The sequence below is a fragment of the Macrotis lagotis genome, chromosome 7 (assembly GCF_037893015.1).
Source record: "Macrotis lagotis isolate mMagLag1 chromosome 7, bilby.v1.9.chrom.fasta, whole genome shotgun sequence".
In the NCBI taxonomy this organism is placed as follows: Eukaryota; Metazoa; Chordata; class Mammalia; order Peramelemorphia; family Peramelidae; genus Macrotis; species Macrotis lagotis.
Genome location: NC_133664.1, coordinates 110,221,699 through 110,235,460, shown reverse-complemented (window position 1 = coordinate 110,235,460; position 13,762 = coordinate 110,221,699). Strand labels below are relative to the sequence as shown.

General features: G+C 37.6%; 1 protein-coding gene across 2 annotated transcripts in view; it reads right to left on the bottom strand.

Annotated features, from left to right (window-relative positions):
• ATP6V0A4 (ATPase H+ transporting V0 subunit a4) overlaps positions 1 to 13,762 on the bottom strand; it is an 87,374-nt gene that overhangs the window by 26,292 nt on the left and 47,320 nt on the right. For both annotated transcript variants that reach the window (XM_074193591.1, XM_074193590.1), the window contains 6 exons: positions 13,539 to 13,621; positions 11,173 to 11,266; positions 8,723 to 8,935; positions 3,725 to 3,875; positions 1,859 to 1,998; positions 656 to 813 (listed from right to left, as the gene is read on the bottom strand). In XM_074193591.1, the coding sequence (XP_074049692.1) occupies positions 656 to 813; positions 1,859 to 1,998; positions 3,725 to 3,875; positions 8,723 to 8,935; positions 11,173 to 11,266; positions 13,539 to 13,621 (839 nt within the window). The remainder of the gene's footprint in view (positions 1 to 655; positions 814 to 1,858; positions 1,999 to 3,724; positions 3,876 to 8,722; positions 8,936 to 11,172; positions 11,267 to 13,538; positions 13,622 to 13,762) is intronic.

The following is a 13,762-nucleotide window of genomic DNA, read 5'->3' as shown; positions in this document are numbered from 1 at the left end:
GGGGAATTTCTGTGGATTCTATAAATCTATTTGTCCTTTTCTTTCAAAACAGATTGAGGTTCCCTTGGAATTGATTGGTATGCCTAGAAGCCATATCAAAGAAAGCCAGGGGTGGATTCTATTGTAAGTGAAGACTAATTCAGTTACTTCTAAGTTTAAACAGTGGTTTACATTGGCCTCTTCCCATGGAGAGAGGATCTTCCTTTCTAAGAGTCCCTATGACTAGGAGTTCTTAATATGGGATTGGTGAAATTGTTGTATTGATAATATATTTTAATATAATTGGGTTCCTTTGTAATCCTATATTTTTATTTTATGCATTTAAAAAACAATTCATATATGGGTCCTTAACAGATTTCAAAGAAGTTCATGTGTAAATAGCTTTCTTCTACCATAATGTAAGGTCCTTTGTACATAGTAGGAACCTAATAAATGGGTTAATTGTTGAATGATTTGTATCTTCTCTAAGATATATCAACAAATACTTCTGTTGATTGACTGAATAAAAAGGTAACAGAAACCTGTTAATCCCAAGAGAAGACGACATTGATTAATTAAAGCTTCTGAATCTTGATATCCCCCTAAAAAATGATGATATCACATAGAGTTGTCTTTAGTGGTCAGAGAGTTATCTCAGTAAATTTCAAACTCTTACTTCCATGTGCCATTTATAAACATAGACCGGACACTCCAGGAGGAGCCAAAGATGTTGAAAGCCTTGGAGAAACAGTCATTGTATATGAAGCCAGTGTAGATGGAGAATAAACCCATTAGCAGGATCAAATATCTTCCATTGAAGAAGGTATCCCAGATCTGCTCAAAGAGACAGAGGGTTAGAGGGTCATTCTTGGAAATGTCCAAGATCTTCATACTATGCATACACAGTACAAAATTCTCTTTATGCCACTGGTTATCATTTTTTTAAAAAAAAATCACTTTCCAAAAAAGAAATTTCATTTTTCAAAACAAAGGGTAAGGGGTGGCTAGGTGACACAGTGGATAGAGCACTGGCCCTGGAGTCAGGAGTCCCTGAGCTCAAATCTGACCTCAGACACTTAATAATTAACTGGCTGTGTAGCCTTGGGCAAGCCACTTAACCCCACTGCCTTGCAAAAAAACCTAAAAAAATATTAAGTGAACAAGTATATATTTGTTGTTGTTCACTCTTAATCAGTTCTTTGTGACCCTCTTTGGAGTTTTCTGTATGAAGATACTAGACTGGTTTGCCACTTCCTCCTATTACTGTCCCCAATAACAGTTGAGGAACTGGGGCGGCTAGGTAGTGCAGTGGATAAAGCACAGGTCCTGGAGTCAGGAGTTACCTGGGTTCAAATCTGGTCTCAGATACTTAATAATGACCTAGCTGTGTGGCCTTGGGCAAGCCACTTAACCCCATTGCCTTGCAAAAACCTAAAAAAAAAAAAAAGTTGAGAAACCTAAAGCAACAGAGGTTAAGTGACTTGCCCAGGATGATAGTTAATAAGTGTCTGATACCAGATTTGAACTCAAATCTCCCTAACTCCTGAATCAGAGTTCTAGCCACTGTATCATCTGGCTTTCTCATTTTCTGGGAAATAACAAAAATGCTGTTCATTAAAATGGAATTTTAGATCCAAAAGGGATAATCAGTATCCTGTAGCTCTCATTTTAAAATTGAATTTATAGAAGCACAAGGATAATTTATGATCAAATATATTCTCTTTTTTTCAAGGTCACAAAGCTTGTGGGAAAGTATAGATAAAACTTAAATTTCCTTGACTGTCCAGCTAGGATTCATTCCACTATATAAAACTCTTTTCTTTTTGAGCTGAAAACTCAAAAGGTAAAACAAGTGAGATTTTTAGTATTAGATGCTCACCTCATTGGTGTTCTTCTGGGCAAGCAAACTTTTTTCATTCAGAACCATCCAAAGAGCCAAAATCAGCATGATAGCTCCATGGCCACAGTCTCCAAACATGACAGCAAACAGGAAAGGGAAGGTAATAATGGTGAAAGGCGCTGTTGGAGAAGAGGCAGAGCAAGATAGAGTTGAATTCAATTAAAACATAGACAGATAGGGGCAGATAGGTGGCAGTGGATAGAGTACTGGCTCTGGAGAGAGGAGGACCTGAGTTCAAATCTGGCCTCAGACACTTAATAATTACCTAGCTGTGTGGTCTTGGGCAAGCCACTTAACCCCATTTACCTTGCAAAAATTTAAAATAAAAAACATAGATAATGCAAGAGAAACTTTAAGATCCTCAAATAGAGATTTCTATTACCACAACTGTTAAGTTACTTAGAACAGTTCCTGAGACTCCTATCTTTTTTAGAGCCATAGAACTAGAAATGGAAGACTTTGAATCAATCAATAAGCATTTATTAAGCTGTCTCAGTGATAGCTGTCAGTAGTGGTGGGCTACTTTAGATAGCCAGCTTTGATGGGGATGATCCTTATCTGTGGCTTCTCCTTTTGTTGGGTGGCACTAAGATGTTATGATGAGAAGGAAATTATGTTGATGAGATCTAGAACAAGAAAGATACCCTGTTTCTGGAGTAACTCAATAAACATGGTTATTGTTATCAACTGGGATGACACAGAGAAAATCTAGCATCTGATCATCTACAGTGAGCTGTGGGGAACCTCTGTTGAACATTCAGTCCTGCTTGCAGAAGCCCCTTAAACCCCCAAGCAGAGAGAAGATGACACATCATGTTTGGAACCTTCACTTCCTTCTCCATGTTAACTTAAGAAGTATTTTATTAAACACTATGTGACAGACATGTTAAGTACTGTATCTTGCTATTCAGATTGTGTTGCCTCTATACCTCTGGTTCTACCCTTATACCAAACAGATGCTGGTGATGGCTATCTATGCTAGGTCTATGAGTATGGTGCCCATGTTCATTCCATTCTGCAGCCAGACCTGACAGGCTATTCCATGAAAATAATGATAGAAACAAAGGCACAATTTCTCTACCATAGTTTATAGTTTTTGTTTTTGTTTTTTTTTAGGTTTTTGTAAGGCAAACAGGGTTAAGTTGTTTACCCAAGGCTACACAGCTAGGCAACTGTTATTTAGTGTCTGGGTCCAGATTTGAACTCAGGTACTCCTGACTCAGGGCCAGTGCTCTATCCACTGTGCCACTGTGCCACCTAGCCGCCCCCCACCATAGCTTAAAAGAAAATTATTCATAATATCAAGAAACTATGTTGCTCTGGAATTTGAGATTCAAGCTCAGATAGTCATCACTCTTGGTAATGAATTTCAGATGTCCAGAGACCCTTTTCTAATTATGGTTCCGAGGTATAGAATCCTGCAGCATTCATGAAACTAAGAAAATTAGGTATGGGGTAATTAGGTGGCGCAGTGGATAGAGCATTGGTCCTGGAGTCAGGAGGACTTGAGTTCAAATGTGACCTCAGACACATAATTTTCTAGCTATGGGACCTTGGGCAAGTCACAATCCCATTGCATTACAAAAAAGAGAGAAAGAAAGAAAATTAGGTATGACCATTGGATTAAAAGAAATATTCTGATGACTTGGTGAAGGGAAGAAAAATATGCATTTGCCTCTCTCTGGGCAAGGTATAAATTTAACACTTCAAAGAGGGGTAAATTCTTACTCAAGGGCATCCTGAAAGTGATCGTCATCTTATGAATAACATGGTTTTTATTGATTCAAGTATCCACCAATTGAATTCTTGATCTACTATTTAAAAAATACATTGTGCTCTACTTACTTGGATTTATCTCACGGTAATTCCCTATTCCATAAGCATCTACAATGTTCTGGAAGCCAGCTGTGAATTTATTGCTTCTATTAAAGGTAGGAGGGGTTGATTTCATTTCCACTGCTGTCAAAATGGGGGCGACGGATGAGCCACATCTATCCTGAAAAGGGACAAAAGTCCATTTCAATTTAGTTAACTTCAAAAAAAACATTCATCAAGTACCTTCTATATGCAAAGGCTTTTGCTGGGCACTGAAAATACAATGAGGGGAAAAAAAAGCCCTCAAAAAGCTTACATTCTGTGGAGAGATGCAACACCAAAACAGACAATTTGAAGAAGAGTGTGAACAAATAAATGACCAGGAAGTTTCATGATGAAAGTGGCATCTGAGCCAAGTCTTAAAGGAACCTAAGAATTCTAAGGAGCAAAGGGTGAGGAAGTTGGTGATCATAAACACAGAAGCAGGGAAGGAATGCCAAATTAAAGTTATCAGTGATAGACTGATTTGGATATAGTGAGGAAGGTATAAAAAAGAACCATTTGATAGAACATAATAAATTGCAAAGTAGATAATTTAAAGTATATGCAACAAAAATTAGAAGGATTGTAGAAAATGGGAAGTGATTTTTATAGCTACTATTTCTGATAAAGGACTAATTTCTAAAATATACAGAGAACTGAATCAAATTACAATACAAATCATTCTTCAACTGATAAATGGTCAAAGAATATGAATTGGCAGTTTTCAGATGAAGAAATTAAATCTATAGTCCTATGAAAAAATGTTTCAAATCATTTTTGATTAGAGAAATGCAAATCGAAACTCTGAAGCCCACACCTAACAGACTGGCTAAAATAACAAAAAAAATGACTAATGTGGGAGACATCATGTGGGGAAATTGGGACATTAATGCATTGTTGGTGGAGTTGTGAACTGATCCAGTCAAGTTCTCTGGAGTCATTGAAACTATGCCCAAAGGGCACTTAAACTGCAAACCCTCTGATCCAGCAATATCACTACTAGATTTATATTCTAAAAAGATCATAAAAAAAGGGAAAGAATCTACATGTACAAAAAATAGAGAGAGCAATTCTTTTTGCAGTGGCAAAGAGTTGAAAATTGAGGAGATGCCCATCCATTGGGTAATGGCTGATCAACTATAATATATGAATGTTATGGAATACTATGATTCTATAAGAAATCATAAGGAATCTGACCTCAGGAAAGCCTGGAAAGACTTGCATGAGCTGATGCTGAGTGAAGTGAGCAGAACCAGGAGAACATTATATATATTAGCAGCATTTTGAGATGATCAACCATGACAGGCACAACTCCTCTCAGTGATCAAGAACAATTCAGAGAGACCTGTTAAGGAAAATACCATCCATATCCAGAGGAAAAAAAGAAACCAAATTTGGGTTCTGAATGCAGAGAAAAGTATACTATATTCACTTTTTTAAAACTTCCTGTTTTCTTTCTCATATTTTCCCCCTTAGTTCTAATTTTTCTTTCACGGATTAACTAATAAAGAAATATGTTAAACCCTATTTTACAGATATGATCTGTATAATTCTGTATATTTGCTGCCATTGGGATTGGAAGGGGGGAGGAAGAAAGGGGGGATGGGAAAAAAGGGAACTCAAAAGCAAAAGGACGAATGTTGAAAACTATATTTGCATACATTTGGAAAATAAATAAATTAGAAAAAAGAATAAAATGAAATAATTCTGAAACTATATTTAGGTAAGCTTTAAATGTCAAAGTGTGGGGTTTATAACTTTAATCTAAGGGCAGACATAGGGATTCACCAGAGATGGTCAGAAAACAGTAATCCCATGGGGAGAATTGTCAGAAGGAAATTCTATGAGTTAATAGGCAAATATCTGCCTCAGTGTTCTATAAAACAATGATAATAATTTCTCAGCCATAGTAGCTCACAGAGTTGTGAAGAGAACAGGAAGAAGTCCACTTCTTTTACTTCTCCAAATGAACAATTCAAGTTTTCCTCCCAACTCCCAGGGCACTTCTTCTCTATCTCATTTAATGACCTCATCATTTAACGTCCTCCTCCCTCAATGAAAACATTAGTCCATAATTCTGGGGTTTTGGTTGTTTTTAGATCATGAATCAATCATTGGAAACAATCAGGGTGAAGTGACTTACTCAGGGTCAAACAGCTAGCAAGTGTCTGAGGCCAAATTTGAACTCAGGTCATCTTCCTGAGTCTATTAGTGTGCCACCAGCTTCCCTTAGATCATAGATCTTAACTGTGACTCAAAAATCAACTCAAGTCCTTGGTCTTCTGTCCTAGCCCAAAGTGATCTTAACCTCCTCACAGGAGTGCTGATGTGGCTATTTGTCATTTACCTGATGGTACCTGGTATTGTAACTTATCTTCTTTAGGAAATATCTAATCTTAACCAGACCCAACCTAAATCCAGGGATTTTTGTACTTCTATAATACTCAGTATACTATAGTCATTCAGTGTTCATGAGTGCTGTCACCGAGACCTTTGCTTTCAACTTAAGCCCTCACTGGTGAAAATGCTGTCTTGATATAAAGGATGGGGGCAGCTAGGTGGCGTAGTGGATAAAGCACTGGCCTTGGAGTCAGGAGTACCTGGGTTCAAATCCAGTCTCAGACACTTAATAGTGTGGCCTTGGGCAAGCCACTTAACCCCATTTGCCTTGAAAAAAAAAAGATATAAAGGATGAAAAGAAACTTGAGAAGTGGTCCAAGAAGTAGAATGTCTAGCTCTTCTAGGATTCTAATAGAACCTTGAGGATAGGAATTCTTCTATTAGCATGTGTAGCTAGATAAAAAAATAAATAAATATGGATATAACATGTATTTATATCCATAGCTATATATGTAGATATGCATATTTATACATATCTTTACATACTCAGAGTCTAGCACTATTAAACTCTGAACAGCTTAGAACTTACTGCTTCTGCCAGAAACATGTAGCAAGGACCAAAAATAATTAAGATCTAAGTTTAGAATTTTAATTTCAACAAGAGCATAAAGGTGACCAGGTTATTTGTGGAGCATAATTATCCACAAATTTTCCAACTGCCAAAATAATATCATAAAGGGGGGAAAGGGAAAAAGTGAAATTTAAGTAAGTGCCAACCCAACTGTGATTCGTGTAGGGAGTGGCACCATTTGACGACTGATCATCAGATAAATTCTTAGGTGTAAAGGTTAATGGAAGTGTACAAACACACACACACACACACACACACACACACACACTCACTCACTCACTCACTCGTGCACGGAACGCATGCATGTCAGTGTACAGTCCAGGCCCAAGAAGATAACTATTACAATTATCATGGTTAAACCTGAAGTGATATTCAGCAGGAACCTTCCTGAAGGACTGGATTTCTACTAGATAAGGTAGATGGTAAAGTGGATAGAGATCTAGGATAGAGTACCAGGCCTCAGGTCAGGAATACCTTAAGTTCAAATCCAGCCTCAGATGATTAGGAACTCTGCAACCCTAGGTATATCAGTTTGCCTCAGTTTTCTCATCTGTAAAAATGGATATAATGATAGCACCTACCTTACCAGTGCTGTTGTGAGAACCAAGCAAGATAATCACAAAGAGCTTTGCAGGGTACCTGAATATGTTAAATGCTATTAATATTAGCTATTATTAACTGGTATCTAATTCAGGGTTATTGGGTTGGAAAATGCAAAAAAAGATACAATTTTGCTCACCAAATTCAAAATGACTCAAAGGACAACTGTTTCCAAGTATTCTCCAGTGATCCCATGTAAAGAACAGAGTCCTGGAGTCATTACCCAGAAAATAGCATGTTTTCCACTTACTCACTTTGAGATCATGACTTTTCAGTCAGAAAGTTGTAGTAAAGGAGACAAAAATAGTTTATAGATCAGTCTAGGCCCCTAACATATTTCAAACTCCCTTTTTACCACCTCACAATTATCAGACTGGCTAAGATAAAAAAAGGGGAAATGATCAATGTTGGAGAGGTTGTGGGAAGATTGGGACATTGATCTACTACTACTACTACTACTACTACTACTACTACTACTACTACTACTACTACTACTATTTCTGGTGGAGTCATGAATGGATTCAACCATTCTAGAGAGCAATATGGAATTATGGCCAAAGAGCAATAAAACTGTCATACTCTTTGACTCAGCAATAACAATTCTAGGTCTATATCAAAAGAAATCATAAAAAAAAAATGTGAAAGATTCCACATGTTCCAAGATATTCATAACAGCTCTTTTTGTAGTGTCAAAGAATTGGAAATTGAGGGGATACCCATCAACTGGGGGAATGGTTGAACAAGTCATAGTATAGGAGTGCTATGTAGTACTATTGTTCTATAAGAACCCATGAATGTCAACCTCAGATACTTAATAATCACCTAGCTGTGTGTTCTTGTGTAAATCACTTAATCCCATGGCCTTGCAAAAACAAAAACAAACAAAAAAGAAACATGAAAAAGACTAGAGAAGCATGGAAAGAACTACATGAACTGATGCTGAGTGAAGGGAGCAGAACCAAAAGAACATTGTATACATTAACAGCTTTGTGAGTTGATCAACTGTGATGGATGCAGCTTTTCTCAGCAGTTGAGAGATCTAGGACAACCCTGGGACACCTGTTAAGGACAATGCCATCCACATCTGGATGAAAAGAAAAAACAGACAAACAAACCATAGAATTCGAATGGATACTATATTCACTTTTTTAAAAACTTCTCTTATGTTTTTCCTTCCTATCCCTTGGTTTCCTTTCTTTTCTCTTATCATACACAAAATGTCTATTTTGTAAGCATCTTTAACACAAATATTTATTAGACTGTTCACCACCAAGGAGATAGGAAGGGTATTATTAGAAAAATGTGCAACTTGTAAATATGCAAGGGGATGAATGTTGAAAAACTTTCACAATGTAATTGGAAAAATAAAATATCAGTCAAACTCATTTCTTTGTTGTTCCTTTCTAGTTACTTACAACTCCTTGCTGTAATGCGGTTTTGATGGCTACAGTGTCTGCCACTGGGAACCAGATCTCAGCAATGATACACTGTTGGGTGACATTAATGTTGCAGAAATTGAGGACGTGGTATATAGCCTTCATTTTCTGTACTTTGATGCTCCATGAGTGCCAGTTGGCAGCCACTTCCTGCAGTAGTCGCTGACGATGTGTTGCTGTTTGGGTTATGACCTAAAATGCCCAAATCAACAAAGAAAGAGAATTACACACCTGCCAAAAATGGAAACCAGGACTCATCTGGAAGTAATCTTGACTTCCACTGAGTTCCTAGAGTAAATATGGATTATGTGATTCAGAGAACACTTAATCTTTGTAGTCATGAATTATTTGTGTCTATGATTTAATCTACTTCCAGCCCCAGGACCAGAGAATTAAAAGGGAATGAACTCCAAGAAATCATCTAGTCCAAGCCCCAACATTAGAAATGAAGAAATGGGGACGGCTAGGTGGTGCAGTGGATAAAGCACCAGCCCTGGAGTCAGGAGGACCTGGGTTCAAATCCGGCCTCAGACACTTAATAATTACCTAGCTGTGTGGCCTTGGGCAAGCCACTTAACCCCATTTGCCTTGCAAAACCCTAAAAAAAAAAATGAAGAAACTCAGGAAGGCTAGTGATTTTTATCCAGTAACACTGAGAGGATCAGATGGAATTTGAACCCAGATCCCATCTGAAGAAACGAAAGACAGAAGAGATTATGTGACTTGCCCATGGTTACACTGTTAGCAGCTCATCTGGAGCCAGGAAGGCTCATTTTCATGTTCAAATCTGGCTTCAAATGCTTATTAGCTGTGTGACCTTGGACAAGGCCCTTAACCCTGCATGCCTCAGTTTTTCATCTATAAAAAGAACTAGAGAAAGAATTGGGAGTATCTTTGCCAAGAAAACTCCAAACGAGGTCACAAGGAGTGGGACACAACTGAACAATATTCTACATTTGATTCTTGGAGAACAGAAGTATTTTAATAAGGGAAGTTGACAGCCACCTTTTGAGGGAACACCAGATTCCCAAATGCTCTCTGGGAATAAGACAGAAAATACCAGAAATGACCTAGGATCAGTGAATCAGGAAAAGGGAGCCTCAGGCACCAAAATATCATTAAACTTCATATTATGGGTAGAAAGATGACTAAACAATGATTCAGAAAGCCTAGGATTTAGTCCCAGGTCTACCCACCACTTACTAGCTGTGTGATTTTTGTGGGGTTAATTATTTCACCTCTTGGTCAATTTCTTTTTCAATGAAGAAAAATGACCCAAGAAATCTAAGGTACTTAAAATTCTAGAATTCTGGGATTGGCTGTTTTCTCAATATAATTGAAATTTAAGATAGGATTAAAGAGTGTCTATCTTTTGGCTGAAACACAGAACTTCAAATTACTGAGTGATGATGGAGTGAATTCCAAGTTTTGGCAATCATACCATTTGACCCAGCCCTACCAATACTAGATTTATATTCAAAAGAAATCATAAAAAATGGGAAAGGTCCCACATGTTCCAAAATATTTATAGCAGCTTTTTTTTGTAGTGACAAAGTATTGAAAATTGAGGGAATGCCTATCAATTAGGGGATGGCTGAACAAGTCATGGTGTATGAATGTTATGGAGTAGTACTGTACTATAAGAAACCATGAATGGTCTGGAGAAGTGGTTATATCTCACATTAATACATGATCCCTGAAAACTTTCAACCTAATTTCAAGTCAGGCTCTAAAAATAATAATTGAAATATTTATATATTGTTTTTCAGTTTCCAAAGCATTTCTCATACCTTATTTCATCTATTCTTTATTACAATCTCATGGGTTTTGTAAATGTTATTACTCTCATTACAGATAGAAAAAATGAGATTCAGAGTTGTTAAGGACTTAAACCCAGGTCTTAGAACTCCAAATTGGACATAATTTCTAGTGAACCACATTAGCTCCCTTTGTGCACTCTGCATCATCTAGTAAAAACAAAAGTGAAAACATAAAACTATAGAACCATGGATTTTGAGCTTGAATAGACCTTAGGGAATAGCAAATCCTACTCCCTCCTTTTATAGATGAGAAACATGAGATATGGAGAGTTTAAATGTTTTACCCAGGGTATCACAGCTAATCATGGTTATTTACATAGAATTTTAATATTTGTCTAATGCTTTACAAATTTCATCTTATCTAAACTTCACAACAACACAGGAAGGTAGGTATCATTATTATCCCCATTTGTGACAAGATTGAACTCAACTCTTCCAGATTCCTAGTCCAGAGTGCTATCCTTGTACCATCTACCCACCCAGAAAGTATCTGAAGCAGGATTTGCCTCAACACTCTACCCACTATTCCAAACTTCCTCTGCTGTAAATCTCACCCAAAAGAGAATCATCAAAATCACCACCACTGGAATGAAAATAATTCTTACTTACAGTATTTAAATCCTCCAGCCTCACATTGACATTAGATAACATGTCCCTTCGCTCAGCAGCCACTTCAGGGCAGGGATAAACAGAGGCTCTAAACCTGTTTGCCAAAAGATGTTCCAAGAAGCATTACTGAAGACATCCTGAAGAACTTCTACCATATTTCAAAGTTATTCATTCATTTTTCAGTCATGTTCCCCTCTTCATGACCCCATTTGGGATTTTCTTGGCAGAGATACTGGAGTGGATTGCCATTTCTTTGTCCAACTCATTTGACAGATGAGGAAATTGAGGCAAACAGGGTTACACAGCTAGTTAAGTATCTGAGACAGAATTTGATCTCAGGAATATGAGTCTTCCTGACTCTGGATCCAGGGCTCTATGAAATGAGTTCCTGTGTTACAAAAGAACTGAGCAATTCTTAAATGGATACAGACTTGGGGTAGGAATGATTTCCTAGAGCAAAAGCAATTTCTTGGCAACTAGGAAACAATTCCCAGACTAAGGATTTCCCATTTAACTTTAATATAATTGGGAATCACCATTGAGATTCTAGTTCACAAATGGCCTGCTTTCAAACCACAAAACCTCCGAGCAACTTAAGCAGAGAGGCTATGGGAAAGACTTGCCTCATGTTGGAATCTGAGTTTCATAATCAGTCCTTCTAAGGTGTGGGTTTGTATGATTAGGATTGAACAGAATCTATTTCTCTAGAAAGAATCAAAAGCGAAATGCAAATCAGTCCATTTTCCTTTCAATTGTCAGAGAGATTTTGAACAAACTCTTTATGCAAAGAATCCATGGGATTATGAACTTTGATGAAAAAAAACCTTAATCTTTCTTTCAACAAAACTGAGTTTTCTTTTATATCATGAATTTTACACATTTAAAAGCATTTTTTTTCCCTGAGAAGGGGTCTATAGAGTTCACCAGATACAAAAAGGATCCACAACAAATTGATTTAGCAGCTAATGATTCATCTGGTGAGGGAAGCAACTGTTTTGAAACACCTATTGATTTTACTTATCTGGACCCTCCCTGGGACTGATTCCTACAAATTAATTAAACAATTAAGAATTGGTAGTATTGTTAGGTATACTCTAAAAAGTGGGAAAGAATGGTCACCAGAAAACTCTAGTAGTCCTTAAAATCTCAAAAGTACTCTTTGCCCCCAGTTGTCTCCAATTAATGTTGATAAAGACATGGGATGGGGCAGCTAGGTGGCACAGTAGATAAAGCACTGGCCTTGGAATCAGGAGGACCTGAGCTAAATCCAGACTCAGATACTTAATAATTGTCCAGCTCAGGATTGGATGGCCTGTCTGGGACCATAGGGCTGGGTGGATGCTGGGCCTAAGGGGTGGTAGGGGGGCTTGGGGCCTCTTGGCCCCAGGACCAGGGATCTGTCTGCTGCACCACTCAGCGACCCTACAGCAGAGTCAGAGTGAAAGGAGAGAGAAAATATAGTACATGGTAATGGAGAAATAAGAAAGGAGGGAGTTGCGATCAGCAGTGGCAACGGTGGAAAAATATGGAAGTAACTTTTGCAATGGACTTATAAAGAATGTGATCAACCCGCAACAGAGTTGTTGTTGGAACAAAGGCTCAAGCACATTTATCATTATTATTATTATTATTATTATTATTATTATTATTGGGGGGGGGGTGCAGGGCAAGTGGGGCTAGGTGGCCTGCTGGGGGGCCACATAGCAGAGTGACCGTTGGGTGTCTGAGGCCAGATTTGGACCCGGATGCTCCTGGCTCAAGGGCCAATGCTCTGTCCGCCATCCAGCCACCCCTACTATTAGTACTATTTTATTTTATTTTGGGTCTTTTTTTTTCTTTTCTTTTTTGGTTTTTGCAGGGCAGTGGGGTTGGAGTGGCTTGCATGTCACACAGCTGGGTGACTGTTGGGTGTCTGGGGCCAGCTTTGGGCTCGGGTGCTCCTGGCTCCAGGGCTGGGGCTCCGTCCATTGCAGCACCTGGCCATAGCTACAATTATTATTATTATTTTTAATTTTAATTTTTTTCTCTCCCCTTTACTTTATCGCTCAAGTGAGTCTATATTTTTTGGGGGGAGGGGGTATTTTGTTTACTCTTAAACAAGAATATTTTATTAATGTATAAAAAAAATTTGTACAAAATGAGAATAAATAAATATTAAATATAAAAAAAAAAAATAATTGTCCAGCTCCATAACCTTGGGCAAATCACTTTACCCCATTGCCTTAAATAAATGTTAAGAAAGAAAGAAAGAAAGAAAGAAAGAAAGAAAGAAAGAAAGAAAGAAAGAAAGAAAGAAAGAAAGAAAGAAAGAAAGAAAAGAAGACAAAGACCCAAGGTTTTAATAGCCATCAACAGGCTCTTCTTACCCCTCACAAATCTTGTTGACTTTCTTTTTGAGTTGATCCCCTTGATAAAATATGATGAATATGTTCTTTTTCAGCTCTTCTTTCTGAAAGATCAACATAAAATTTTTATTAACAGTTAAACAATGAAATATTTCCCCTCCCTGGGGACTCCCCTTTATAAATAAAAAATAGCTCAGCAAAAATATTCAACAAAAATTCTAAAACATATGTAGAGATCTCTTTGC